Here is a 24,835-nt window from a genome sequence, read left to right as displayed (position 1 = left end):
AGTCTGATCAGGTTTCTCATCCAGATTGTCCTGTTGCACTTCCTAAAACACCAGACGAATTGCAAAGGCGTTTAAACAACTTAGATCTAGCAGAGCTGCCCCAGTAAACATTTTTCTTGAGAAACAATCCCTGGCAAGGCAGCAAAGGAAATCCCCAGCCTCATTGTCCCTTTCCTTTTGTAGGTCCACCTTCCTTTTGCCGTGGTTGGCAGCACCGAAGAAGTGAAGATCGGCAACAAGATGGCCAAAGCCAGGCAGTACCCCTGGGGCGTCGTGCAGGGTATGTTCCTGAAGGCACGGCCTCCTCGTCCTGTCCCCTTCTGATCCAAGATACTTTGATCTCTGCATGGCCCTTACCAAAATCTGGCTTGAGAAAGGACAGCTTGGTTCTGAATGTGAACATCTGCACATGGAGCCAAAAGCTCCTTCCTGCAGGAGGACAGAGTTTGTCTCGGGCACTGTTTGCAGCCCAGGCTTTACTGAAGCTGCCAGAAATACAGAGCTGGTCCTTGCTTTCCAGCCAGCACTGGGAAGTACAGGATTGGGATGGTGATGGTCTCCTTGTGGCTTCAGTTGTGTATCCCACTGGAGAATGGCCCAGGAAGCTGCAGGCAGCAGTTGTGGTACAATTCTGCAAAATTCTCTGGCTTCTCAGTAATGAGAAGCTGACCCTGAAGCAGCTTCAGGGACTTCAGCTGTATTCACCAGAGGATGATACTGGGAAAAACACTCAGGAAATAAGTTGATGTGTTTGGGAGGTCTTGGACTCAGCCTGTATCCTGCTGGGTTCTCGCTGTTCCCAGAAAACTGGCACCTGATAGTTTGAGATTGAGTTTAGACTTTGCCTGTGGGTGCTAGGATTTCGAGTGGGTTTGAGTGGGAAGTGAAATCCTGTGAGCAAACGGATCATCACCTTGCTGGTGCAAAAATGGATGGGGAGACGGGAGCCCTGTGCCAGATGGGCAGCAGAGAGATCTTGCAAATCCAGTGCAGGCCTTGAAACTCAGGCCCATGCTGGTGTGGGATGTCTTCCACCCAGTTCATCCAGGCATTTTGGAGTTGTGCTTGTGTGCTTGAAGAACTCTGAGGTTTGCTACACTGAGGCCCAGATCCAGGGCAAGGGGGGGAGCCCAGCTCCTGGGTTTAATGCTCTCTCTGTGGATATGCTGTCGTTTTTGCAGTTGAAAATGAGAACCACTGTGACTTCGTGAAGCTGCGGGAGATGCTGATCCGAGTGAACATGGAGGACTTGAGGGAGCAGACGCACACCCGGCACTACGAGCTGTACAGGCGCTGCAAGCTGGAAGAGATGGGGTTCAAGGACACGGATCCGGACAGCAAGCCTTTCAGGTAGGGATGTGCAGCTCAGGCACTGCTGCTGTGCTTTGCAGCCAGCTTGCTCAGGGCTGCCTGCCATTCTGGGCAGGAAAAGCGCAGCCGTGTCCGTGCCACAGGAAGGTGGCCCGTGTGTTGGGGACATCCTGGGGTAAATGAGGTTTAGACCCTCCTGGAGCTGTTCCCAGCCTGGTGCAAGGTGAGCTGTGAAGAGGGTGCCACAGTCTCATGCCTGAGGTTTGGCTGGTTACTGAGCACATAGTTCATTCTGTCAGACGGCTTTATTGGTCTGAAGCCCAAGCCATTAGCCAGGGACAGCAGCTGTGTGGGAATTTGGGAGGGAGTGTTTGTTTTCTCCTTTCATTTCCTGTTTCCCATTCCTCCCCAACTTTTCCCCAGTAATTGCAGCCCCTGCCTTACAGCATCCAGTGTTCCTCTCTGCCTCTCGGGGAAGGCAGTCAGAATTCCAGTGCACCAGTGGGGGTTTGCCCCTGTAACACAGGGGTTGGCATTGGTTTGGGGCCTTATTTCTGACTTGCTGACTTGATGCAGCTGCACTTCTGCAGAAGAAACTCTGCTGGAATCAGTCAAGCCCAGTTCTGTTACTAAGCCCAAGTGTGAAGCTTTATTGAATTTCCTTTCTGGAGAGCAATGGCTTAAGATGGGCTCAGCCCTTCCTTTGGAGGAATCTGAGGAATTTCCATTGCTTCCTGTACACGAGGCCTCTTTTGACCAAGCTGTAAGTAGAAAGGAAATGAAAATGTACAGAATTTCTCCATCTGGTACGTGCTAGTTCAGGGCAGTTCACTCTGGGCGCCTTTTCCCTCCAATAAACAAACAAAACCTATGATCCCAAGCTGTTTGGCTGAGGCTGATGTATATCTGAAACGAGGGGGATGTTCTTTCTGAGCTCAGGGATCAAAAGGATGCTTTTCCCTGCATCTTGGCCCCGGGAGCCACAGGAACTGCTGCTCTTCAGCCAGCTTCCATCAGCCAGGAGCAGGGAGCCTGTGGCATATCTCAGGAGGAGCTGAGATATGCAGGGCAGCAGGTCCCAGCAAAACATTGGTGCTGGGTAGGGGCTTGTGTGAGGTGTGGGAAAAGGGGACTGGTGATGTCTGAGACCCCCACTTTGCTTGGCCAGGCTGCAGGAGGGAAAACCAGGGTCCCAGCTGGGATCAGCTCCACGAAACGGGGTCTCTCTGCACAGAGACCCTTCTGCTGTCCTGTGCCTGAGTGGATTCTCTGCCACTCTGGTTAAGCTTTTCAAAATACTCCCTTTCCAAATAATATTATTTGCCAGGGCATCCTTCAGTGTGTGGGGGCGTGTTGGGAAATCAAGTTACTCTTGTAATTTAGGTTCATGTGTTTGTGTACTTAAAAGCCAATTCCCTTGTCATCTTTGCCTGTGAGAAGCTGCAGGGATCCCAGTTGGTTTGGACTGTTATTCCTTAGGGCTGTAATTGTTTTTTTTCACATGCAGCCTGGGAGTTGCCAGGCCGGTTTCTCTGAGAACTTGGCTCCTATGGAAGTCAGAGTCACTGCAGCAGAGAATTAAGCTTTGAACCTGGGACAATTTAACAGGAAGCCCCTGCTTCTCTCACTCCTGCCAGGCTTTTCCTGCTTGCCCATCACCCAGCATCGTGTTTTTGGAACTGAGCTTTGGAAGAAGTGGTTGGCAGTCCAGGATTCGATGAGTTGCCTGCAGAGCTTTCCTTTTCACTCCGTGAGGCTCTGCTGCTCCCTAGGACAGCGTGTCACTAATTGCAGATTCAGTTTGTGCTCACTGAGCAGCAAAAGCTCACCTGCCCTCAGGCTTTGCCAGATCCTTCAGAAGGGCTTAGGAATTTAAGTTTCAGTGTCCACAGTCAGAGCATTAAATCCAGCAGTGAATTTTAGGGAGATTTAGTTTCTGAGTCCCCTGAAATCTGTATGCTGTAAGAGGTCTGATTCTGCATTTAGCTGAGAATCTAAAGATGGCTCTTGCCCTGCTCTCCCACAAAAGGATTTCTGTCATTTTTAGAATCAGTATTTTTGCTTCCATGTGTAGGAAGCTGGTGTGGTCATGTGGAATGGTGTGATTTCTCTGGGGCGGCCAGTGCTGTGCCAGAACAGCTCTGGGCATCCTGTCTGGAGAGTATTTTAGGAAGTAACCCAAGTGCCTGTTAATTAGCAGAGTTAAATATGAGGCTTGGGATAATCTGACAAGTTGTGTTCCCCAGTTCAATACTGCATCCCCTAAAAAAACACCCCCAACCAATAAAAAAACCATCAAAACCCCCATCACTGCCAGGAAAAGCAAAAGCTTGACTTTGTTGGAATTAGGATGTTCCACTGGCCCAATGGCTAATGTGTTCCTTAGGCACATGGATGCAACATGTCTGTGTGACTTCAGTGGTTTTCACTTAAAAAAATGTGTTTTCAGAAAAGCCTCTTGGGGGAAATAGTTATCATTCCCACACTATCATTACAGCTGGGCTATCCAAATCCATTTAAGGAATAAAACAAAAGAGGAATTTGATGTCCAGAGTTCCTAAGAGGCTCTAAAAATCTCAGAGGTACATGGACGACGTATTTTGCGTCCCAAATCTTCACTGCCTATCTCAGTGCTGGGGAAATAAAGGAGTGCCAAGGAGTAGAGGGTGAATGAAGGAATCCAGTAATGGGGTTATTTGGAAGAGGAAGGCTGCTGATGGTTTACAAAGTCCAAAGGAGAAAGGGAGGTCTCCCAGGATGGCTTTATCTAAATCAAGCGCCTGATCTGAATCTCTTAGCAATGAGTAGTGAAAATGAGTTCTGCCCTGTGACAGCGTCGTGCTCAATGAGCTGCACGGGGGCAGATTTCACCCTGGGTCTGCTCCACAGATCTTGCATTTGGAACCAAGAGACTCGGGACAAACAGAGGGAGAAGGGAGGCGGTGTGGCTCTGAGGGATCTGTGGGCATCGGGGGTTGCTGCAGGCAGCGCTCATGTGGAGGCTGCTCCTCTCAGAGGGCAGGACCCTGCCTGCTGAGTGATGCACAGGATCCTGCGCGGGGAGCTCGGCTTTTCCTTTCCTTTTGCCTTCCACTGCTGCCACCTAGCAAGCTGGGATGTCTTTGGGCAGAGGAGACGGTGCCTCTGGTGTGGTCCCGTGTTCGGTGACAAGACAGCCTAAGAGCTACCTCTCCAAAGGCTGGGAGCTCATGGCTGTGCTCGAAACACTGCTCTGACTGGCTTTTGTGTGTTTTTAACAGTCTCCAAGAGACCTACGAAGCAAAGAGGAATGAATTCCTGGGCGAGCTGCAGAAGAAGGAGGACGAGATGAGGCAGATGTTTGTCATGAGGGTGAAGGAGAAGGAAGCAGAGTTGAAGGAAGCAGAGAAGGATGTGAGTATATCTCGCTCAGGAGGCTCTCTGTGAGGGCGTGGGGCAGAAAATACCCTGTTGGGTGCAGGAAGCTGCTCCTCAGCCCTCCTGCAGAGGTGCAGCCAAGAGTGCAGCCCCCAGTGCCCACATTCCCTTGGTCTGCTCAAGCCTGGTAGAGTCCCCTAGGTACCGAGCACTGGGGGATGGAATATGGGGCTGTGGGAGCATCCAGAGGCCTGTTGGATTCCTACAGCAACAGGAATTCCTGCTGTATGCCAGTGAGTGTGAGCTGCAGGGCTTTTCTCACCAAGGCAGGCTGGGGACAGGGAGGCCTCAGTGCCAGCAGGAACACGGTGGGGCATCATCACCAGGGAATCGGGAGGGAAAATGCCTCTCTTGACAGCCAGATCTCACTGCCTCTGTCCCGGCAGCTTCACGAAAAGTTTGACCATCTAAAGAGGACTCACCAAGAAGAGAAGAAAAAAGTGGAAGACAAAAAGAAGGAACTTGAGGAAGAGCTGAACAACTTTCAAAAGAAGAAGGCAGCAGCTCAGCTATTACAGTCACAGGCTCAGCAGGCAGGTTCTCAACAAACCAAGAAAGACAAGGACAAGAAAAAGTAAGCGGATGTCACCCACACCCTTTGTAGGGTCTGTTACAAGTTTTGGGAGGTTGTTTTTTTCTTTCTTGCTGCATGTCTGTATTTGCTTTTCCCCATTACCAGACTGGAAACAGGCCTTTTCTCAGCCTGATCAAATAAAAATTTTTTTTTTTTCTAAAGGGTGGGCCAGGGACATGATCTTATTTTTTCTCCAGAAGAGTACCTTCAGATTTTCTGTTCAAGTCTGACTGGTGTGGGAGAACAATTGGGTGGTGGAGTTTTGATTTGTGATCTGTCCAACATCTTCTGGAGCTACGGGATATTCTGGACTCAGATTTATCTGCTTGAGCCAGAATTATTAAGGGAGTTGCTACCCATCCTTTCTTTCACTGGTAGTCTCCAGTTCCCATTCCTTAAGGTTATAGTTGTAAGTAGAAGTAAATTAGAAACCAAAACCACCACCATGTTATTTTTACATGGGGAATGCTAGTGCCAAAAGTGATTACTTGGAAGCTTGCTTTAAAGACAAGAAGCTTTGGTTTTGTATTTTTTTAGAAAAACAAACTACTATGGTACCGTAATTGCAGTTAAATGGCATTTGTGGTTGTATCAAGTCGACATAATAAGCTAAGAAACCCTTACCTTTTAGTCAAGATCATGGCACTGTTTTTTACTATTTTATATTCGTACCCCCTAGGAGCGTAATCCTTTACCTTCCACTGGCTTTTTCCATTCCTAGTAAGAGGGTGCTCCTGCAAGTCCTTTGTGAGTCACCTGTGCCAAGGGTGCTTAGTTGGTTCCTGCCGTTGGGAAAGCCGGGGATGCAGCAGATCTCACTGGAAAACTCTCGGTTAACCCACACACAAAAACGACACTTCCACTCTGCTTTCAGTGCCCGAGAGAGAAGGGGGTGTTCCTCCGAGGAGCACGGGTGATGAACCCAGCTGTCATCCCCGGGAGAGCCAAGTGCCAGCGGGGATGTGGCTCAGCCACTCGTGTCTGCCGTGCCAGCCTGGGAGCTGCAGCCTGGCCCGAGCTGTGCTGCAGAGGCGCTGGGCTTTTACAGCTCTTACCCTGGCTCCGCTTCGCTGCCCCACGTCGGGCGCCGCTGCCCGGGCAGGGTGGGGAGGGCCTCGGGCCGGTTCCTCAGCTGATGTAAATTGATGTAGCTCCTATGGAGCCGTGCTGCTCGATGCTGGCTGAGGACGTGGCCCTGGGCTCCCGGCGGGATCCGTGGAGCGCTGTGTGCTGCCTGCTCTGCTCGGGGAGAAATCCTTACAGACCGTGGGCGTCAGGCTGAGCGCTGGAACAGCAGGAGTCGGCAGCTGAGGCCCAGGCATGGTGAAACACCCTCCTGCAGACAGGCTGGGACACTCATCTTCCCTCACCTGAGCACTCAGACATGGTGATGCATTCTCTAAAAAGAACAGAAAGTTTTGAAGACCCTTTTCCTTATCTGTCAGAGTTGGCAGCCGAATATTTTTAAGAAGTGTGCTGTCAGATTTTTTTCATCTCTTAGCTGTAGGACCAGTGCAGTACGGAATGGGCTGGGGAGTTGTGTCCCTTTGGGTAGTCAGTGTGAGCTCCTGTTTGGTTCCAGCATCGTGGGTGAGACAGGGCTGTTCCCAGCGACAGTGACGAACGCAAGTTGTGCTTTGCTGCTGCATTCACAGAAATCCAGCCTCGAGGAACGTGCCCGTGTTTTAGTGTGTCCTTTGTGTCGCTCCACGCCAGGTGCTGTACCTGCTGCAGGTGTTCTCTAGTGTCAGCGTTACTAACAGAGGCTTTCAAGGGAAATGCTGATGCTCCTGCCTTGTAGCTCACCTTGGTTTTCTAAAGGCTTCAAGTTTCTCCTTGCACTCTGGTGTGGAGCTGCAGTTTGTGTAGTTAAGGCTTCCAACCTCTCTCTCTGCTGCCGTGCCCTGTGGTGCTTCTTGTGCAGCTGCCAGAGGAAATCCTTGCCATGCCTGACCCTTGCAGCCTCCCCACCAAGTAATTCACGGGAATGCTTTCAGATTTCTCCAGTTTGGACACCAGAGACCTTCCACTGTGCTGTGCATGCCGGAGGGAAGGCTCGGGGTGAAATCTGCTGCTGGCCTCACTCCGTGAGGGAGAGCTTGGCCTTCCTGATTTCCAGACTATTCCTCCAGAAATTCTCTAGCTTATACTCTTTTTTTTTTTATCTAAAACATTTGTGGCTCTGGCCCGACAGCAGCAGTGTTTGGGGGCAGCACACCAGGCACTGAAGGGGTGGCTGCAGAGCACACTCAGGATGTGCCTGGACATGGGGCTGAGCACACTGACCCTGCTGTAGTGTTGGTATGGGACTGTGCTTCCAGCCTGACCAGTCTGGAGAGAGCTCCTGGCAACAGTGGGAGCAGCAAGCAGCCTTCTGGTGCCTGCCTGCTGCTGGGTACAGAGATGGCCACATGCCTCAACATGTGCCGTGGTGGTGCTGCTCATCCGCAGCCCCCCAGGAGCCGGGACCATCTGTTTGGCTTCTGTCTCACTTTACATTTGGCTTTCAGAAGCAGCCTTAAATAAAATTTTTATTTTTTTTTTCTCAGTTTCCTTTCCACTTAAGTTTGCAGTCCAGTGTGCCTGGTCTGGCCATCAGGGGCCGTGCTCGCCCCAAAGCAGTCCCTGGGCTGCAGCATCTGTGTCAGAGCCTGGCCCAACACCCTGTAAAAAAGAGGGGTTTGGTGGTGCCTGAACGATCTGGCCTGGCTATGAAAGCCAGAGTGCTTGGAGACATCCTGGTGTCCAGGTGTGAGATAGCCGAGTTCCCTCCTGCAAGGATGCCCCTGGGAAGCCACCTGCACCCATGTCCCAGCTGGGAGCAAATGAGCCCTAAAGCCACCGAGCGCTGCGGTGACAGGCTGTAACCTGGAGCAGCTTTCAGGGCTGGTTGGTCAGTAGTTCTGTCCCCCACGGGTTTTTCCTTTTACTTTTGCTTGTCATAGGTCGGAGTAGAGCCCAGCCTTGAGGTTGAATTTCTTTGTAATTCCATAATCCATCTGCATGCCCACCCACCGGAGCGGGTTGCTGGTGTTGGCTCTCCTGGCTTTCTTGATTTTTTTTTTTTTTGCATTTTGAGTTCAATTAGTGCTAACTTTTTTGTTTTTTGTTCTGTTTTTTTAACTTGCAGTGCAAGCTTCACATAAAGCCTGTCGAGCCAAGGATGTTCCTGCATTCACCTGCTTTTGCAGTAATGTGTCTCTGCCATCTGTTTTCTTTTTATATTTTTTTTTCCATTTTTTTAACACGAATAACTATTAACTCACCTAATAACATAGTGGGAACAAGAAGGAAGAGGGATTGGGTGCAGAACTGTATGAGTGGAAGTTCAGGGGTGGGTGGAGGGACCGAGATAATGATGATACCATGTATTCTTTCACCAAAACGATCAGCAGTAAATTATTTTTGGCCCCCAGTCCGAACCAAGAGTCAGAGTTGGGTATCAGCAGCTCCAGGTATTGACTGGCTCAGGTGTCCTCAGTGCTGCTGGCTGCAGGAGCCCCTGGATTCACCAGCCCCAGGGAATGAGTTGTGTAGGAGTGAGCCCAGCCCATGGCACGGCTCAAGCTGGAGTTGAGCCTGCTCCGCATTTCTTCAGGAGCTGATGAGTTACAGCAGCCCCAGTCCCTGCCGGGGAGAGGGAGGGGGGTGTGTGTAGATAACCAAGTGTAACTGACCTTGCATGCCGTGACATTTGCATGATAATTTGTATTAGTTCCTGTTGTGTATGGAATATTCTCTCCTTCCTGCTGTGTGCCCTGGCCAGGGCTGGGTTTGCTGGCCTGGTTCTCCAGCCTCCCTTCCAGCTCAGCGGAGCTCTGCGGCTGCCTCGGGGAGGGACCATTCCCAGCACCGCTCTCCCTGCACCACTTGCCTCAAACCTTTGGGACCTCCCCTAAAATCCTACCTGGTCTCCAACAGGCAGGGTCTTAGCAAGGCTTAGCAGCCCTTATGGAATTAGATACCTGGGCAGGGGGAAGATAGAGCCTTCAGCATCCTCTTGGAGCTTCCAGGGGCGTTCCTGCACAAACTTCTATACAGACTTCTTGCAAGGCTGTGGCATCCAGAATTCCAGGAGAGAAGGTGCCTAGACACAGTGGCTGTGCTGCCCCCCAAGCCCCCCTGCAGCAGGAATAGTGTCCCATTAGGTGTCCCTAGAACACACCAAGGAGATGCAGGATAAGCCAGGCCCCGCTCTCTGGCCAGCAGACGGTGCAAGTGGCTCTGTTCAAAGTGTTTTTTCCACACCACTGCTTGCAGACAGAGTCTTTCCCTTCCTTCCCAAGGAGCGGCGAGCCATGCTTACCCTGTGACTCCTGGATTTCTTCCTCTGCTCCTAGCTAGGCAGTCTTCTGTTGCCTTCTTTAAAGCCCTCTTAGACAAAACTCTTCCTTCCTGAGTCTCCCACTACAGCTGTTTGCCTGCTTCCAGATGGAATTTCTTTGGAGGAAAAAGAGAAGGCAGAATTCTCATGTTTTTTAATCACTTTTTCCTCAAGTGTTGGATTGAGAAGTGCTTGGAGGTGAGCTTATGGGTTGTCTTGCTTTTTAACCCTCACTGCTTAAACATGGCTTTAGGAAGAGGATATCTATGTACCATGTCTTGGCAATGGACAGCAAAAATGGATAAATAAGCTGGAAATTAAACAGTTGACCTTTTTATCCTTTTTAAATTTTTTTTAAAAAAATTGTTACTATTATTATTATTTTGGTTTTTGTTGTTTGGGTTGGTTTTTTTTCCCCTTCTGGACTTGCCAGCTATGCACTTTCCATCAGGTTAAATAGGTTTGCTGCAGGGTTGTTTGGAAAAATGAAATTCTGGTTCTTGTGGCTTCTGGCAAACCCAGCTTTAAAATCTTGAGTTATGAAGGAAGAAGTTTGAGTTGTTTGCATGAGTTTTTTACAGTCACATCACATGCCCATCACCGAGCGCTCGTGGCAATATGCTTTGCTTCAGCTGCCTCTGTGCGCGTCCTCTTTTTAATTACCAGTGTTTTGTGCCAAGTAGAAAACTTAATTTTAACATTTATTTCTCCTGCTTCATTTAACAGCCCTTCAGGGGATGTTTAGCAGGGGAAATCAGCTGAGTTGAGCTTTTCCTTTTTGACAGAAAGCTGTGACCAAGTGCATTAGTGTCTTTTTGGTTGAGCTTTTCTCCAGCAGAAAACAAGCCATGTTGGAGGAACTGGGAATAAACCACAAACTTGAAGATGTCAAAGGTACTGTTTGGTTTTTTTGCCAAAGGACATGGTAATAACTTTTTTTTTTTCCCATCTCGAACCCCTGGGCCATGTTTAGCTTGTTTCTGCTTCTCTTGTTGCTCTTCTTTGCCCGTGCCTTTTTTCACAGTAGCCCCTGATGTGCATGGAGCGAGTGACACACTCAGGTCTGGCTGGATGTGCTTTCACCTTTGCATGTAAGTACAGCAGGAGGAGACTGCCCCTTCCTGCCTCGCTCCTGACAGGAGACCAGCTGTGCTTTGCTGGGAGATTCTCCAAGTCCACTTACTTGCAAGTGGGCTGGTACAAACTCCTCTAAAACTGCATGTTCCTGACAAGGTGGATTTCAGTCCTCAGGCTAATACAAAGGAGCAGGAAATCACGCTGGAAGATGCTTTTTCTGGGATGCTCATGTTCCCAGGGCATGAAGCAAACCCTCAGAATGGAAGAGCAAAGACAAGCCAGGTCCTTGTGAGGGGCTGTGGCTGCCCTGTAGAGAGGAGGCACACGTGGGTCTGGCAGGCAGTGGGAAAGCAGGAGATGGGTAAGGGTTCGCTACCCCAGAACCCTCTGGGGGTCACACAGTCCCTTTCAGGCAGGGCAGTGGGTAGGAAGGTGCCCCTGGAGCTCGTGGTTGTGAAATGCATCATCTTGAAATGCATCTCCTGTGGTGCTCCAGGAGCGGGGAAAGCAGGCACTGGCGCCCACCCCGGGCTCCTCTCCAGCTGGAGAGCTGCCACTCCCGTCACCCCCTCCGTGTGCTTCTGACAGCTTGAAATCCCAGCAGGGAGATGGTGTCTCCCTGGGAGTACATCCATGTTAAACAGGACCGATGTTTCTGCAGGCAGCTCTCCTTCTGCTTCTCCCAACCCGTCCAAGTGCAGATGGAAATGTCTTTTTGTGTGTGACCACATCAGATCTGTCCACTTGACCCCGGTCCCCCTTCGTGTCCCTTCTCCGAGGGCCCGGGCTGCACGTGCAGGGTGTGATATCTGCGGTGCTCTCGCCGGCGCGTGCCAGCTCGGAGCTCTTCACATATGAAGGGTTTTTTTAATTAACGGGAAACAAAGCTGTGAACAGCGGTAGAAATCTTGTATTTTTAATATCCTGATTGCCTTAAACCATAGATGTAGGACTTTATTACCTTGCTATTGGAAAGTAACCCATGTTTGTAACTGAACAATTGTGTAACCTACATACAGTGTTAATGCAAATGATATGTATGCATCTGTTAGATATTGTCACTTTATTTGATGTTAAAATATTTCAGTTTTTGAATTACAGATGGAATAATAACCTTATAGCATAAGCTCAGTTATTTCTTGTATATGCTTCAGGTTACAGATCCAAATAGTGCCAACACTTGAAGTGGGGAGAGGAAATATATTTTTACCCAAAGCTTTGGTCTTTGCGTGGCCTTTGTGACGTTTGCTGTTGCCGTTCTGTGACAGGAGGGTCACCTGTCAGCCTCTGCCTTGCCAGCAGGTGGTTCTGTGCCTTTGAGGTGCCTCTGTAGAGGTTCGTGCTGGTGTTTGTCAGTCGCTTCTTGTGGTGGTCACGAGCTTGTTCCCCACCTCAGCCGCTATCCCGGGGAGCTCAGGCCGGAATTGGTGCGTGTGACACCTGCCCGGTACATTCCTTCCCCCGTGACTTATATTAAAATGTTGTTCTTCCTTTGTTTCCCCCCCCCACCCTCACTTTTTCATTTCAATTCTGAACCTCTGTTTCTTTTTTCTTCTGTTTTTCTCTCTTTTCTGTAGCTTCTTCTTTATGTAAGCGTCACTTGCCAAAGCCCCCACACCCCCTCTCCCAGTGGACCGTAGGGCACTGGAAGAGCCGCGGATCCGGGCACCCCTGCCAGCAGAAGAGCCATCTCATTCCTCCATCACGTGTGCCCTCCTCTCCTTCCCCCTTTGTTCCCACCCGTGCGTCTGAGGGTGTGCTGTGCTGTGTGTCTGTGCGGGATCTGCCCGCTCCCGGCGCGCCTCCGACAGCGTCCAGGCTTCCAGCACTGCCAGAGGGAACGGCGGCCTCACTGTGACTCATTGCTCTGGGTTAGTTGGACTTCTCTGCCTCCCTCCCCCTTTTCTTTTGCCATAACACGCACACACTGAGCGACAGACTGGGGGTGAGGATTTCATTTCTGCCTCAAGCCTGCCTCCTTTGGACACCACAGCTTCACCTCAAGGGCGTCCTGTGCTCCTCTGGCACGGCTGGAAATGTCTCCGTACACCTGGTGATGTTCTCAGTGTGTCTCTGTGCGAAGGTGGATGACACATCCAGTCAAGGCCTTATTTTCTGGCTGTGCCTCGCTACGGGCAGAGCAGGATTCTGGTTTTGTACAGCTGAGCTGCACCGGCTCGTACTTAGATTGAGGGCTTCATTTTGTTTTCGTGAAGCCTAACTAGTGATTATTTTTGTAACAGTCCTGAATGTGGGCAAGTTGTTCAAATTTCTACCTTGTTTACTTTGGAAGTGAACTCAATCCAAAAGTTTGAGAAGCGCCAAAGGATGGCTTGAAGGTAAAAACAAAACCTGTAAATGGGTGTAGTGACCTCCAGCTGGTTTGGGATGGATGGAAGGAGGCAGCCTGAGCCTCTTGGGATGTTGTTTTGTGTAGAGTGATGCACTTTTATTTTTTAACCGAATACTAGTGATTTATTCTTTGCATCTGTGAACCTTAATCAAGGAATCCCCTTCCTTTAACCTGCCGAGGTAAAGCTACCCTGAGCTGGTCTGGGTTTTGCCTCTGGCAATCGGTGTGTGACGTGCCAGCTGCTGAGGGGCTCTGCTGAAATCTGCTGGGTTTTTTTTTCCAGAAGCACAATATCTTGCAGCACTTTTCAGTGGGAGACAGAAGGAAAACTGCTTTTCCTGGAAACCTTTGCAACCAAAGAGGTGACTTTATAGGTACACTCAGAAAAGTTACTGAGCTTGGGCTGTACCCTTTTTCCTGGGATGTAGCTGGACTTGCTGGCTGCTGCCCAGCCTGAAGGGCTGTGGATATTTTTCAGAAAAAAAATCGTAACCATGCAGCCTGAAAACAGGGATTAGCCATGCAGCCAAGGGCTGCTGGGGCTCAGGCTGTGCTGGTGCTCGAGCCTCTCCTGTGCCTCATGCAGGCCAGTGGGATTGCCAGCCTGGCCCAGGGCTGGCTGCACACAAAGGTGGTCGCTGCTGACTGACAACGTGCCTTGCCCATTAAATGCCCAGCTTAGTGTGTCTTTCCTTCCAGTGCCGGTTTCCAGTGTCAGTGACCGCTGCTGGGGGCCCAGGGGCCTTGGCTGTGGGCTGTGCAGCTTGCCCAGGTCAGCCACCCCAGCCGCTGGATGGATCCTGCAGGCTCCTGTGAGACCCTGTTCCAGGCAGGGAATCCTCTCTTTATGTTCCACTCAGCCCTCACACCGTGTTGGTGTTGTTACTTCTGACCTCCAGACAGAATTATTTTCCAAGCTCGATACAGAGAAGCAGACGGGCACAACCCAAACACCGATACTCACGCGGACTGCCTTTATTTTGCAGCTCTGTAGAGTTCTGCTGTGCTGGTGCCTTGAGTCCTGCTCGCAGCTCTGGACCTCGTGTCTGCAGAAGGACACAGCGGAGTTAGAGAAGGGCACTAAATGGTCAGTGGGCTGGAGCAGCAGCGTGCCAGGTGAGGGGGCTCCGTTTGGAGAGGGGAAGGCAGAGGCGAGCGAGGATCCAGCCCTGCTGCGAGCAGGAGGTGGCAGCACACGACCTCTAGAGGTCCCCTGCAGCCCAGCTTTATTTGTGGCTCTTGGGAAAGCTCGATGGCAGTGAGTGCCGAATGCCGGGCATTAATCCTCCAATTAATCCAATGGGCACTTAGCTGGAAGGAAATGGGCTGGAGACATGGAGTAGCTTTCTTACAGAGCAGGTACTGACTTCCCGGCGTTTGTTGCCCCAGGTTGTTGAGGTGGACGGTGGCAGCAGAAGGTTTTGGGCTTGGCTTAGGGTTTTTTAAAAGGTAAATTCAGGGAGGACAGGTCCATAAGGGAAACAGTCACAATCCGTTGGTGGTGGATAAGGGCGGAGAGGAGGAGCGGGAGGCTGGGATGTCCGTGGAATGAGGGGTGGAGCTGCCAGAGGTTGGTGGGGGCTTTCCCACAGCCCAGGGCTGGGAGAAGGGATGGCTACGTGACCTTCAGCTGCTTTCTGCATGGCTGCAGCTCTTGGGGAAGAGGTGTCAGCGCGGCTCAGGGAGGGTATTTGTCACCGAGTGTCCCCCAGCAGAGCTGGGAAAGCCACTTCATCCACTCCCAGTTGAAAAGTCGTGCTTTGGGGTTAACCCTTGTGTGGCTGCTGCAGAAGGAGCCACGCTCTTGTGTCTGGAGAGCAAATCCTTCAGGGGCTCAGGGAAGCCGGGTGCTGCGGGGAGCAGCACAGCGTGTGAGGCTGAGCTGGGATTGCAGCTGAAGGCTTGAAGGAAACAAGCAGCAGTGCTCCACCGGGATGTGGCTGCTGTGCCCTGGGGAGCTCCCTGGGCTTGGGGCATTGAGCAAACACTTGGGTTTGTCAGCCGTATCATCCCAGTGCTCCTGAGGGAGATGCTGGCCTGCGCTGCTCTGGGCCCCACTGGAGCACACACAGACCCTGGGCTGGCATCTTGGGCAGATCCCTGACGTGAAGCACCGGGGTGCTGCCAAGTTGGTGGGAAGGTCACAGGAACGAGTCGAGGGCATCAGGGAATGTTTTCCTGTGAGAAACAAGAAGCCCTGGCAGTGCTCCAGTACGGGCCCGTGTTCCAACAGTGGGAACAGCACAGAAGTCAGGCTGCTGCTGAAGGTGATGGGGGCCGTGCCGGGTGGGGCTGGAGCGGGCAGCTGCTGCGCTTGCTCCAGGGAAGAACAAAAACAACGGGATGCTGTCGGATGCTGCAGCCACAGAGGTGCCCACAGGAGTCCAGGGCCTGTGCCAGGACAGCAGGACACTCACCTGGACCAGGCTGTGGCTGAGCCTTGTTGTGTTGGATTTGCCTGGCACAAGGGAATTGGGGTGAGTTTGTGCACAGCACCGAGGAAGTAAAACGTGTCTGTTGGACGTGGCTGTGTTTGGGACTGGGGAGCAGGAAAGCTGCCTTGGCAGCCAGGGAGACTCAGTCCTGCCTCTACAGGTGTTTGCTTCCCAGGGCTCGCCGGCCCACTCCAGGCAGCACAAGGAGGCCAGGAAGGGTTCTGGGCAGTTTGGGGAGAGCCACAGTGATGCTGTTAATGGGGTGCATTTTGGAAGACAGAGCTCTCCCCAGAAGGCTGCCATGAGCTGGGGCTGTGCCCAGTGGGGCAGTGGGAAACAGTGACAAGGACACAGTAACCTTCCCAGAGCAATGCTGAGCCGTGGTTGCAGCACCCCTGGGACAGCAAACTGCCCCAGTGGCACCCCCATCTCTGCTGAGGCCCAGCTCCCCTCCTTGCTGCTCCAGCCAGCTGGCACAGGCTCCCTGTTCCCATCCTGCCAACTCCTCTCCTTGTGTGCATTTGTGAGTGCCCCATGTGCAAGGGAAGCAAGAATCTGCCCCTAAACCTGGGGGGGAAGAGCGTGGGGAGAGAAAAGCCAGTGTAACTGAACTGGAAAAGGTGTGTAATGTGCCATGGGCTGGAAGCAGTGAGCCCCAGAGCTGGGGATATCCCGCAGTGCCAAGGTGCTTTGCTTGGGGGTGTGCTAGTGACACCTTGAGCCTGCTCAGCAGCCTGGCTTTGGAAAACTGAGCCGTGGGAGGAGAAGGTCAGGGACTGAAAATACCGTAAGGACAGCAGGAAGGGCTGCAAGGGAAGGAAGACACACACCCTGCTGAGAAACGTCGTCTTGAGGGGGATTTTTTGAGCCGTGGCAGGAAGAAGCTGAAACCCAAGCGGAGGCTGTCGTGGTGGACAGCAGGAAGGTGGCACCTTGGAAGGCAGGGAGCAGGAGGGACTCCAGGCCAGGGGACATGGAGCAGTGTCCCAGCCAGGCTCTCAGCCTGGGAGGGTACCAGAGCCAGGGCTAAAGCTGGAACTGCTGGAGAGACAATGAGTTCATGCTGGGTGACTCCCCTGGCTGCCCAGCCCCTTTCCCGGGGTCTGGCACACAGCAGCTCCCTGGCAGCCTCCAGGTAAAGCCTAGCCAGGCATCGGCTGAAAAGCACAACACCAGACAGGGAATCCAGGACAACTTTCTTTATTGCTACCAGAAGGCTTTCATCAGTACAATGGCTCTGGATACAATACCTTCCTCAGGGCTGTGGAGAGAGCTTACAGTCGGGACAGGGTGTTCTGAGAACAGGGTGTCACACGGAGGAGACGCGTTAAAGGGCTGGCTCTTGGTTAGAAGTTCCATGAACACAAAACTCGGGGGTCGGGGTGTTTTGTTTTGGTTCTGTGGCTGGTGATGACACACGTTCCAAACCTCAGGCGTGCTCAGCCACCCCGGCACCTCACCCAGCGGCGCTGGGAAACGTGCAGGGAGAACCGGGCCCTGCGCGATTCAAGGGTTACATTTGGTGGAGAGAACCAAGCCTTGGTGAGAATCCACACTGAGTGCAACACAGCAAGAAAAAAATGGTTTCAGTTCTACAGATACAAAACCCAGTAACTGCTTTCCGTGTTGGGAAAGGCAAACTGGTGTAACTGGGAGAAGTCTCTGTGCGAGGCACAGAGCACCTTGACACTCCTGTGGGAATTACTGACGTGTGGAGCAGCTTGCAAGCGTTGGTTTGGGCTTCTTTCCTGCCTAATCGTTTGTTTAAATCCAGTTTTTCAATATTATCACATTTAAACACCCAGCTATTAACAAAAGAGGTTTTCTGTTTAGAAGGGAAAAAGAAAGCTGTGGTGGAGGTGGGGCAGGACAGAACGTCATGCACGAGACTGGCTGAGAACTAAAAGAGGAGCAGGCAGAAAGGGAGCGAGGAGCGGGTGGGAATGGGATCAGCATTAGTTGGCTGGGAAACCCAGAACAGCTCTGCAGGGCTGCTGTGAGCTCTCGGATGTGGAGAATGGGCTACAACACACAGGAGCAGAAAAACAGTGGAACCGACAACACTAGAAAGGAACAGGTTTTTGCTACTTTTTTTGTTTGGTTTTTGGGTCTTTTTTTAGATTTTTATACTTTTTTGTGTTTTTTCGTGCTTAAACAGTGGAACTAGAATTAGCCGCACAAGAAATAAAATTGAAGAAAGGGTCGGGATTTTTTTTTTTTTTTTTTCCCTGGTTTTCTTTTGGCTCCCTTCAGTTCAGCCTGACAAGGTACGGCCCCTTCTCACCCTGCTGAGGACACGGGCTGCCAGCTCCCGCGGTGGCACTACATGACAGACACCGGCTGCAGAGGCGGGCAAGGGGACACGCTGCCCTCCTGCCGCGAGACGTCGGCACCGCAAACAGAGCCCATGTTCTCCAGGGCCACTGCCTCCGGAGCCAGCTCTTCGTTGTAGAGGCGCTTGATGCCATCGTAGAAGTCATCCACTTCCATCTCTTCCACCTTGCGCTTGGCGGAGCCTGGCTTGCAGCCGCCGGCGGGGGCGGGCAGGCGCGGGTAGAGCGCGGCTGTAGCTGAGACGGGCGCTTCTGGCCGGCCGTTGTCCTTGGAGAAACCCGGCCCTGGGACAGAGGAGGGCTGGCGGTGGAACGCTCCTCTGTTACAGGTCACCAGGGTCTGCTGGAGGGGACTGTAGACATATACAGAGTTGGGCAGCAGAGAAGGCTGCAGAGTGGAAAGGTGATGTGCCACGAGCTCCCGGCAGTGGATCAGCTGTGAGCTGTCCATCTGGAGTGGGAAGACAAGCAAAGGTACCGCTGTTTTGGGATCGCTGTTCTGGCATCGCCAACAACGCGCTGCACGCCGGACCCCTCCCACGGTGACTTCCTAAGATACACCCCCTGCTCCTTCGTGCACATCGTGGGGGGAAAGAGGCAGATCTTTGAGACAGTCAAGGATTTCACTGCCTGTGTTTAGCGGCTGTGAATGAAAGGAAGAGGCACTGCCAAGAGGGATTTCTCCCTGCTGTGTTTTCTCCCTGGTGCAGCAAGGGCCTGTGTACATCAGGGCACACGGCTGCTCACCATCACCCAGTGGAGGTGGCCAGGACTCCTACAGGGTCAGTGCTGTCTCTCCAGGCAGAGGCCCAGCCACCCCCACAGAAGAGGAGCAGAGGGCAGCCACGGGCAGCACGGAACGGCAAAGCCCAGAGCGCCGAGCGGGATGCGGCCCCGGTCCCTCCCCGCTCCGCGTGCACCGCCCTCCTCACCTGTGCCTTCTGGAGCAGCTCGATGATGAGAGCCAGCCAGTCAGGGAGCAGCTTCTCCAGCTCCAGGCTGACGATGGCCAGCGCCAGCATGGAGCCCTTGAACTGCAGCAGCTGGAAACAGGCCATGCAGTGCAGCAGCTGCTTGGTGAGCGCCGCCACGTGCTGCGAGGGGCTCGGCGTGGGCAGCAGGGCCAAGAGCTGCGGCCTGCTGGACACCGCCACGGCGTGAAACTGCAGGACACAAGCACACGGGGCAGCTGCCGGCGCCGGCCAGACCACGGCGCACCTTGGGAGCAGCCTGGACACACAGGGATCCTCCAGCCTAACCCTGGGGGTATTTTCCACCCCGCGGGGAAAATCCCAACGCGCTGAACCCACCAGAGCTCGCTGGTGGGACCTGCTTGGGCACCAGACTCTAGGGCTCTGCAAAAGGCATTCCCATCCACCCTTGTTCAGGGGTCCTAGCCCAACTCCTTGGGCAAGGAGTGAGGATAAAATTCCACAGAGAACCTGAGGACACCCCCCATGATCTCCTCTCAACGCGTGGATCTGGCTCTTAGCCGTGCGGGTCTGCAGCAGGCACAGATCCACACTCCCAGCCCACCCTCGGGGCTTTCTCCATGGCTGCACTCCTGGTTTCCCTGCTGCCTGGTGCTGCTTTGAGGAAGACCAGTGGCAGTGAAGAGTTAGGGGCACAATTTTCAGGAGCTGTGAATCTGTGGCTGAACACGCCCCAGACCAGGCCCAAGGGTCAGATGGCAGGCCCATGTTTTGGATACTGCACTTTAAGAGTGACAGGTCTCCTCTGGAATTCTCTGGCAAAGCATTTTCTTTCAGAAACTACAGGTACAGAGGAATTACAAATATATTTCCAAGGTCTTTGCTCCCCTACAGGTAGAATTTTTGTCTAGGTGCTTCTTGACACATTTGCACTGACAAGACACCAGAAAGAACATCAGCAGCCCTTTACTTACAATATGAAGGAAATCCAGTGGTGTTGCCATGTGAAGATCCCAGTTCAGTTTATCCAGGATGATCTTCTCCATTCTGCGAATTTCAGCTGGAGAACAACCACAAAAGCTATCCCGAGCCAACACTTTCAGTACTGGAATCCTCTGCAAAAGCCAAGGCAGAGAAAGAAAGGAGAGAACCAATCAGTAGAGCAATCACACCAAAGGCTTCACCCCTCTCCTGGCAAGTGGCAGCGACCACAGGTAGGGCTGGGAGGGCAGACAGTCACACAGTGCCACAGCAGGAAGAACAGAGTTACCTCATCTTCCTCAATGGTCTTTGCAGCGAGGAAGAAGCAGCTGATTGCAATACAGTTCAGGTACTTCGGACGGGCCTGTGGGACAGGAGGGCAGAGAGGACTGTGTCAGTGGGATGCAGCCATGATGCCCTGATCCTCCTGCTGGGGCATCCCAAGCCGCAGGGTCTCCTTCTGGGTGTGCAGGTCTGACTACGCCCTGGCAGCGGGGCAAGCTGTGCCAAGCACAAATCCCTGCTCCGTGACGTCAGGCAGGGCAGGGATCTGCCAGCCCCGTGATCGGAGTGGGCAGCACTGAACTGGGAAGAGCTCGGGTTCAGGCACTGCAGCGGAACTGGAAAAGAGAAATCCTGAGGGGAGCTCGTCCCCTCACAGAAAAGCTGCTCCACCTGCTGCAGCAGAGCTCTGCTCTGAGTGCTGCTGCAGCTGACACATGGAATGGGAATGGGAATTGGAAAACACTGTCTTTGCCTGGGGAAGTGTAACTCAGAAATCAAAAAACCCTTGTGAAATTACCACTTGTAATTTCACACTACAGTTCCCAGAACTGTGGCCCAGGGATTAGTTAGGGAGAGCTGCTCCCTTACACAAGGAGATGGTTTTTAGGCAAGGTTGTAGCAATTTGGAGGGGAAAGGGTTTTTGTGAGCTTTGTACACGTAAACACCTTGATAAGGGGCTTCACTCCCACTGGCAGCGTAACAGTCACTGGCCACGGCCACCTCCTCCAGAGTGGAAAGGCAGAGGCTGTTGCTAAACCCTGGCACAGCTGCAGAGCCGTGAGCAGCTCCTGGCAGCTGGGCTCTCCTGCCTGTGGTCAGAGATGCTGAATGCGAAGGCAAGTGAAAATCCTGCGCTCACCAGCTGCACTCGTGCATTCAGGTGTCCAAGGGAATGAATTCCCTTAGGGCAGGACTGGGACTGGGCCCTGCTGAGGGTGCTGTGCAGTGAGGTACAGCAACTCTGCTGGCTCTGGCTAACAGTCCCAGCAATCCCCAAGTCTGTTCCTGGGGCAGGGACTGGTGGTGTTCATAGTAAAATCCCACAGAGAAGCCCCTGAAAAAACAGGAGTTGAGAGGAATGAACTCTGTGGGAGAGGAATACCGGGGAGGGAGCACACAAAGGCCCAGTGCTCACCCAGGGAAAGCCCCTTTGCCCTTCCTGCTCGCTGCCCAAAGCACACAGTGGGCTCTGGACTCGTAGTCCCACATTTTCAGTACAGACTCCCTGGCTGCTCCAGCTTGCTGAAATAAAACCTGCACTTGAGGGCACTGGCTCCTGAGGGATCTTAATCTTTGCTGCAATCTCAGCATTCCAGTAAATCAGCTACTTGGGATTCTTAAAAAGAGTAACTTCCATGGCTTGCATGAAAACATGATCAATATTTATTAATATTTAAGGGGTGAGTTAATGAATGATATCAGTGGTGGTCTAGCAAAGTCTCACACACGGGAAAGCAAGGGCACAGGCTGGGAATGCATCCTCCAGCTACCATCTCCTAGGGGACATCGCTCACCCAACACGGTGCTGCTGTGGGGTGACACACGTGCTTGCACACGAGACCACGGATTGCTGAGCATGGAATGGAACTGAGCAAATGTGGTCAGAGGTCAACTTCCACAGCCTGACTTCACAGCTCCAGGCCAGGGAATCCACGTTGGAGCAGTGTGTTTGGTCACTCAGCAGGTACAAAGCATGGCCCAGCTAAGGGGGCCAGAGGGGCAGCAGGTCCCAGCTGCAGCGAGCCCAAAAGGTTTTCTCCCTGTTTTTAAGCAGTTTCTGTGGAGGAACAGCCTGAAACCCAAAGGGGCTCATCCATTCCAGCTGGGTTGAGCACAGCAGGAGGGCACAGCGGTCACATGGACAGCCTGCACCTGTGTTTGCTTCCCTTTTTCCTTCCCACCTCTCGCACCAGTCCAAGATGGAGTCCATCAGGCTGTAGAGCAGCTTGGTAGGGAACTACTCTCCCAGAAGCTGTTGTCTGTGTTTCAACCCTCTCGGCCCATTTTGTTTCCCCATTGCCCTGCACCAGCCCCCCCCCGCCAGGCTCAAACCTCTGCTCAGTTCTTTTTTGGGCTGGTTTCCCGCTAGCAGGTGCCCCAGCATTTCGGGGTGGTACAAATGGGAGGAAAGCAGCCACGGAAGTGAGCAGGGCCCGTCCCTGGTGCTGCTGTCCGAGGGCTGGCCTGGGGCTCACGGGCACTGCCTCAGACACTGCCCTCTGGCTGCCCAAACCCCCCAGCTCTGGCTACAGAGCACAGCAGGTGCTGCCCACACACGTGTGAGCAGGGCAGGGGCACGGGCCGGGGGAAGGAAGCGCTTCCTGCGGCCACAGCACCGACCGTGCGCCACGGGCAGCGATCTGTTCCCGTCTGGGGAGCTGCAAATATTTACCTTTACTGCTGCTAAAAACCTGTCCAAGAGGCTGATGGCCAGGGCGAGCGTTTCTGGGTAAAGGTGGAACTGGTACTTGAGCTTGGCCAGCCACTGGATGACCTCATCCCTCTGCCTTGGAGAAATGGCTACATCCTGGGGGAGAGAAAGACAGACTGTTCTTGCACACGGGCTAGGAAAGTCCCAAAGGGGCTCACTCGGCACAGAAACAAAACCTCCTTTGGAAATGGGGAGCTTGGAGCCAGCCCCAGTCACCACTTTGTCCCTCCAGTTACTTATCCCATCCCAAAAACATGCCCTGGAAAAGACAACTTTGCTTACAGCAATCCCAAACCTCACTCCAGTGTCACTGTACAGTGGGGAAAAGAGGATGGGTGACCTGTAGTTCGTCAAGCACTGGCAGGCTCAGCTCCAGAGTAGTGCCCAGAAATGTATTATTTATTTAGTTATTCTTTTTTATTGTTTTTTTAACCTCCTCAGAACCATGTGGATACACAGAAATTCCCAGCTGGAACAAAACTCCCCTTGCCAACGGCAGAGTGGAGGCACTCGGTTGGGGTTTTGTGGGGAAAGGTCTTTTTTTCCTTCGGCTTATGGGGATTTTTTTAGCTCAGTACCTGTCAAATAAAGAATATTGCAAACAACTGACACAAGGCTCTCTGTGGCTCAGTGACCTGGGAACGGGGAGGCAGCAGCCACAGCCTTGCCTGCATTTTGGGTTTGGTGCTTGGTTTAGATGTTTGGCCATTGTCTCCCCCATCGATCTGTTTGGACAAGAGCTACATTTCAACCACACGTACAGCTCAGTCACTGACACAAAATCCTTCCCTGTGACCCAGTTCAGAAATATCTCCAGCTTTCCTAGAGCCCTTCACATCAACCAAGGAACTGTCTGGTCTCGCTCCAGTGGGGATTATTGGGGACAATCAGCAGGGATGTGCCCACAAGCATGAAAAGCTGGGCTGTAACTGCTGCTGGTAATGCCATGAGGGCAAAGCTGCAGGAATTCAGAATAAAACCACCCCAGTACTGATAAAAAATAAATACTTCAAACTACATCTACCACTGAAACACCTCGGTGTCACCAGCACTGTCTGCTGCTCCAGATGGGCCTCTGCTCTCAGCTGCTGCTCAGCTACAGCCCGGCTCTTGAGTAAGAAGTGCCTGCTGTTTTCTCCAAGAAACACGGGTTCTGGTGAAATGTGAGCCCCCCTGGGGCAGGAGGGCCCAGGAGCACAATGAACACACTGCACACCAGGAGATGTTACTGAACGCTCTGCTCAAGGTTCCCAAGAGGGGAAAGGGACCTGGGCTGTCCCCAGGGGGAAGAAAGGGGAATGCTCAAGTAGGGGCTGGAAATGTTCTGGGCTGGGGAGGGAGGGCTCTGCCTCAGCAGCATGGGGGGATTTCAACACCACCACCTTCCCCAGCCCTTCCATCCTTGGCAAATCCCATTCCTGCTCGATCCCACCACAGCAGGCAGCAGCTTCCACAGCTCCCAGTGCTGTCTGTCCTGGCTGGGCGCTGTTTCCCTGTGCCTGCCCAGGCAAAAGGTGAGGTCTTCTCCTAAAACCAGCATGGCTGGGAAGGGGAAGACTCTCTCTCTGTGTGCTGCCTCTCCTCCCCAGCCCTCCTGAGGCCTGGCCTTGGATCTCGCTGCCCATCCTGGGCAGGCACCAGGCACCGTTTCAGACTAGGGGTGAGCACTGCTGGCAGGGATGGAACTTGGGGAGCAGCAGCTGCTGCTGGAGAAGTGTCTGACCCAAAGCCACAGCACAGCTGGGATGTGAGTTCAAACCAACCCAGCCCCACAGGGCCTGTGGGAGGAAGGAACAACTGCAAAGCACCCTCAGCTCAGTGCATGTCCAGTGCAAGGAAGGCTCCAAAATGGAACTGGCTCCTTAAGAACTACCTGGGGAAATAAAGGAAAGGGAGGGAGTCTCCAGCTCTTTTTGGCACCCAACAAAAAAGGTGTCTACTCCAGACCCTATCTGCAAATAAAGGATTGGGAGGATGGAGGCAGAATCCCCTCACACAGATGGACAGACAGGTGAGTTTGACCTCCAGGAAAGGTTTGTTACAGCCTGTTTTAGGAGACAGGAGCAGGAGTGAGAGCTGGTCCCCCCACCCTCACAAACACTGCTGCTGCTCCACACAGGGCAAGGAGCTTCCCACACAAATGCCAGGCTCCATCCCTCTCTCAGAGCTGTCTCTGTGACACCCTCAGAACACAAGTAACAAAATGCAGCACAGTAAAATTAATTAAGCAGTGAGGTCGCTGATCCTTAGTTAATTGAAACTAAAAGCAAAACTGAGACACTCTGGGGGCTGAAAGTGAGAAAGTCCCTTGGGGTGGAAAGCCAAGGTTCCTCCTTGGGGCAGAGATCCTTCCTGTGTGTCAGCCCTGCTCGAGGCAGGAG

At 52.7% G+C, this 24,835-nt stretch overlaps 2 protein-coding genes across 6 annotated transcripts in view; one reads left to right on the top strand and one right to left on the bottom strand.

The window, feature by feature from the left end:
• The window catches only part of SEPTIN11 (septin 11), a 48,733-nt gene extending 30,941 nt beyond the window's left edge, over positions 1 to 17,792 (top strand). For 3 of the 5 annotated variants that reach the window (XM_088056227.1, XM_088056228.1, XM_088056226.1), the window contains exons 6-10: positions 184 to 280; positions 1,182 to 1,350; positions 4,572 to 4,704; positions 5,115 to 5,302; positions 6,958 to 8,422. In XM_088056227.1, the coding sequence (XP_087912353.1) occupies positions 184 to 280; positions 1,182 to 1,350; positions 4,572 to 4,704; positions 5,115 to 5,302; positions 6,958 to 6,991 (621 nt within the window). In that variant the 3' untranslated portion in view covers positions 6,992 to 8,422. The other 2 variants (XM_014260387.2, XM_005531725.3) reach the window with 2 other exon arrangements.
• The window catches only part of CCNI (cyclin I), a 22,786-nt gene continuing 14,626 nt past the window's right edge, over positions 16,676 to 24,835 (bottom strand). The window contains exons 3-7 of the mRNA XM_005531724.3: positions 22,416 to 22,550; positions 20,027 to 20,101; positions 19,731 to 19,871; positions 18,757 to 18,987; positions 16,676 to 18,275 (exon numbers count right to left, since the gene is read on the bottom strand). Coding sequence (XP_005531781.2) covers positions 17,814 to 18,275; positions 18,757 to 18,987; positions 19,731 to 19,871; positions 20,027 to 20,101; positions 22,416 to 22,550 — 1,044 coding nt within the window. The 3' untranslated portion in view covers positions 16,676 to 17,813. The remainder of the gene's footprint in view (positions 18,276 to 18,756; positions 18,988 to 19,730; positions 19,872 to 20,026; positions 20,102 to 22,415; positions 22,551 to 24,835) is intronic.

This window comes from Pseudopodoces humilis, chromosome 6 (genome assembly GCF_049639895.1).
Source record: "Pseudopodoces humilis isolate 2021_Gansu_Grassland_sample_001 chromosome 6, ASM4963989v1, whole genome shotgun sequence".
In the NCBI taxonomy this organism is placed as follows: domain Eukaryota; kingdom Metazoa; phylum Chordata; class Aves; order Passeriformes; family Paridae; genus Pseudopodoces; species Pseudopodoces humilis.
Note: the sequence above shows the minus strand (reverse complement) of the source record. Positions and strands in the feature narration are given on the sequence as shown.